This window comes from Stegodyphus dumicola, chromosome 6 (genome assembly GCF_044657685.1).
Source record: "Stegodyphus dumicola isolate Sdum_Otavi_A_Nest chromosome 6, ASM4465768v1".
NCBI classification, from domain to species: Eukaryota; Metazoa; Arthropoda; class Arachnida; order Araneae; family Eresidae; genus Stegodyphus; species Stegodyphus dumicola.
This window is the reverse complement of record NC_140773.1, coordinates 194492080-194494514: the sequence shown is the minus strand read 5'-3', so window position 1 is coordinate 194494514 and position 2435 is coordinate 194492080. Positions and strand designations below refer to the sequence as shown.

At 29.8% G+C, this 2435-nt stretch overlaps 1 protein-coding gene across 1 annotated transcript; it reads left to right on the top strand.

Moving 5' to 3' along the window:
- Nucleotides 1–478: 478 nt before the first annotated feature.
- Nucleotides 479–2218, top strand: LOC118195486 (uncharacterized). The gene is made up of 3 exons (XM_035366815.2): nucleotides 479–660; nucleotides 1122–1241; nucleotides 1675–2218. Exons 1-3 carry the CDS (start codon nucleotides 501–503, stop codon nucleotides 1827–1829), a joined length of 435 nt encoding a protein of 144 aa, XP_035222706.2. The 5' UTR covers nucleotides 479–500; the 3' UTR covers nucleotides 1830–2218.
- The last annotated feature ends 217 nt before the right edge of the window (nucleotides 2219–2435 follow it).

Here is a 2435-nt window from a genome sequence, read left to right as displayed (position 1 = left end):
ACAAAAAGTGACGTTGGTTCAAATAATAATTTTCAATAGAAGACGAGAAGGAGAAGTGTCCCGCATGAAAATTCAAGATTACGAAAATCGAAAAGCCTCTAAAGAGAGGTCAGACATTGAAAATACCTTAACCCCAACAGAGAAAGCATTATGTCAGTTTTTAACAAGAATCGAAATTCGAGGTAAGTGTGATAGAAATGTCCTAGTGTTGCTTATTCCGAGTATGAAAAAGGCGATTGACATTTTGCTGAAATGAAAAAGGCGATTGACATTTGCGAAAAAGGGTAGGAGTGTCAAAAGGAAACAAGTATCTTTTTGCCAGTTGCAGATACGGTGTTAAATTACACTACCGGGAATCCGTATGTTTAAGAAAATTTGCTGAAGATTCTGGAGTTAGTTCCCCCAAATTTCTGAGATCTACTAAACTAAGGAAACACGTAGCTACGTTATCACAAGTTCTAAATTTGAAAGTTAATGAGTTGGATGTATTAGCCAAATTTATGGGGCATGATATTAGAATTCATCGAGATTATTATCCCCTACCGGACAACGTTCTCCAAGTAGCAAAACTTCCAAAATTATTTTTAGCTTTGGATAAAGGACAGTTGCAGAACAATACAGGAAAATCTCTAGACGAAATACAAGTGTCACCAGAAGAAGGTGAGTGGAGTTATGGTTACTGAAATTATTATTAGAGAACTAACTACATGAATAAATTTAGAAGTCAAACAACAAAACTCAGCGTTATAAACGCTGAGTTTTGTTGTTTAACTTCTAAATTAACACTTGTTTGGGGTCTTATTGTAGCTTAATTAATTATATAAATATTCATTTAAATAGTTAGCAGTGGTATCAGGTATATATATATACATAACAGGAACACCACTGAAAATATTTAAGAACTTAATTCAGAGTTATGTCCCTTAACTAATTTACATATATCTAAAATGTTAAATATCCTATATAGTCAGATTAATACAAGAGAATAATTACTGAAAAGAAATTGGCTGAACTTCACGAGAAAAATATGTTTAATATTATTTTAGATTTTTTTAAATTTTATTTTTTTCATTTATTTTTATTTATTTATTTATTTATTTATTATTATTATTTAATTTTAGATGTCTTAAACGCAATACAAAATGATGACGGAAGTATGGAAATAGAAGGCAACAAAATTTCTTCTGACATGCAGACTGAAAACATCTCCAGTCAAGGAAGAGATTCTGAGTCAGATCCAGGTATAAAATACAAAAGTTAAACACATACACAACAAACAGTATGCTTACTGAATTCCATGCATACACGCCAAACACTATACTTACTAAATAAAGTTCTAGTGCTTTTTCTGCACTGATGTCCTAATCACATTCATGTAAAATGCTGTAATATGCATATTTTTAATAATTTATCAACACGTTAACCTTTATGTACATGTTTGTAGTAGTTGCGATTAAATCTAGAGACATACAATTTAGCCTCCTAATGAAGACCAAATACATAATATTTTGGAGCAGTCTTCAAATGTAAAAATTCAAACACATTTAATATGCACTGCGGATTGCAATAATTGTAAAAGCAAAACTTAAAAGTACTAAGTGACGCATTAACACTCAAATATATAATATATAAATTTACCCACATAATATATAAATTTACTCATTTCTATTGCAGATTGGTGTCCCCCGCACAAAACTTTAAATGGTAAAGTGAAGAAGAGACAAAAGAGAAAAATACCTGTTCGAAGAGTGTGGACTGAAGAAGAAAAGAAAGCTGTTGAAAAGCACCTGCTTTTGATTTATATTATATCGCAAATTACCAAGAGCTAATGAAATTAAGAAATGCATATCTGCTGAACCAGCGCTTACACAAAGGCAGTGGAAAAATGTGAAAGATTATTGCCGTAATCGTATCAAAATGTTACACAGAACACGATTTTAAATTGCAAAAGAAATTTTACTTACATATTAATTGTCTATAGGACTCTTTTTATTGTGTATTTCTTTAATACTATATTATTATAAGAAGATACTGCTCTTCTTATTATTTCTCTGCGATGTTTAAATTTCTAAACTCTTTTTTCTATCGAATTGTGGTTATTTGAACAATTTGTTGAATTTAAACAACCATGAAGTATTTAATTTTCAAACTTAATTTCTTTTGGGTTTTTATATTGATTTTCTGCATGTTATATATGTGCTGTGTAAGTGAATTCTAAATATTAAAATCGCATATTACCAGCAGTTTACTGTAGATAGATTTCCTGCATAAAAAGGATTTTTTTTTTTTTTTTTTTTTTTAAGAAAAACGAATGTAGAAGAAATTGCAGATTATATTGTGAAATTATCTGTATTATCGCATGTAGTAGTTTTGATTGGAAAATGTACAGTAATTTGATTTCTAGCTGTCAAATCTAAATGTGTTAAATACTACTC

What these genes read in the sequence shown, in the direction of transcription:
- LOC118195486 (XM_035366815.2), top strand. Translation starts at nt 501, where the DNA reads ATGGGGCATGATATTAGAATTCATCGAGATTATTATCCCCTACCGGAC. An exon ending in ACAAGTGTCACCAGAAGAAG is followed by an intron (nt 661 to 1,121) that starts GTGAGTGGAGTT and finishes ATTTAATTTTAG; the next exon opens with ATGTCTTAAACGCAATACAA. An exon ending in AGATTCTGAGTCAGATCCAG is followed by an intron (nt 1,242 to 1,674) that starts GTATAAAATACA and finishes TTTCTATTGCAG; the next exon opens with ATTGGTGTCCCCCGCACAAA.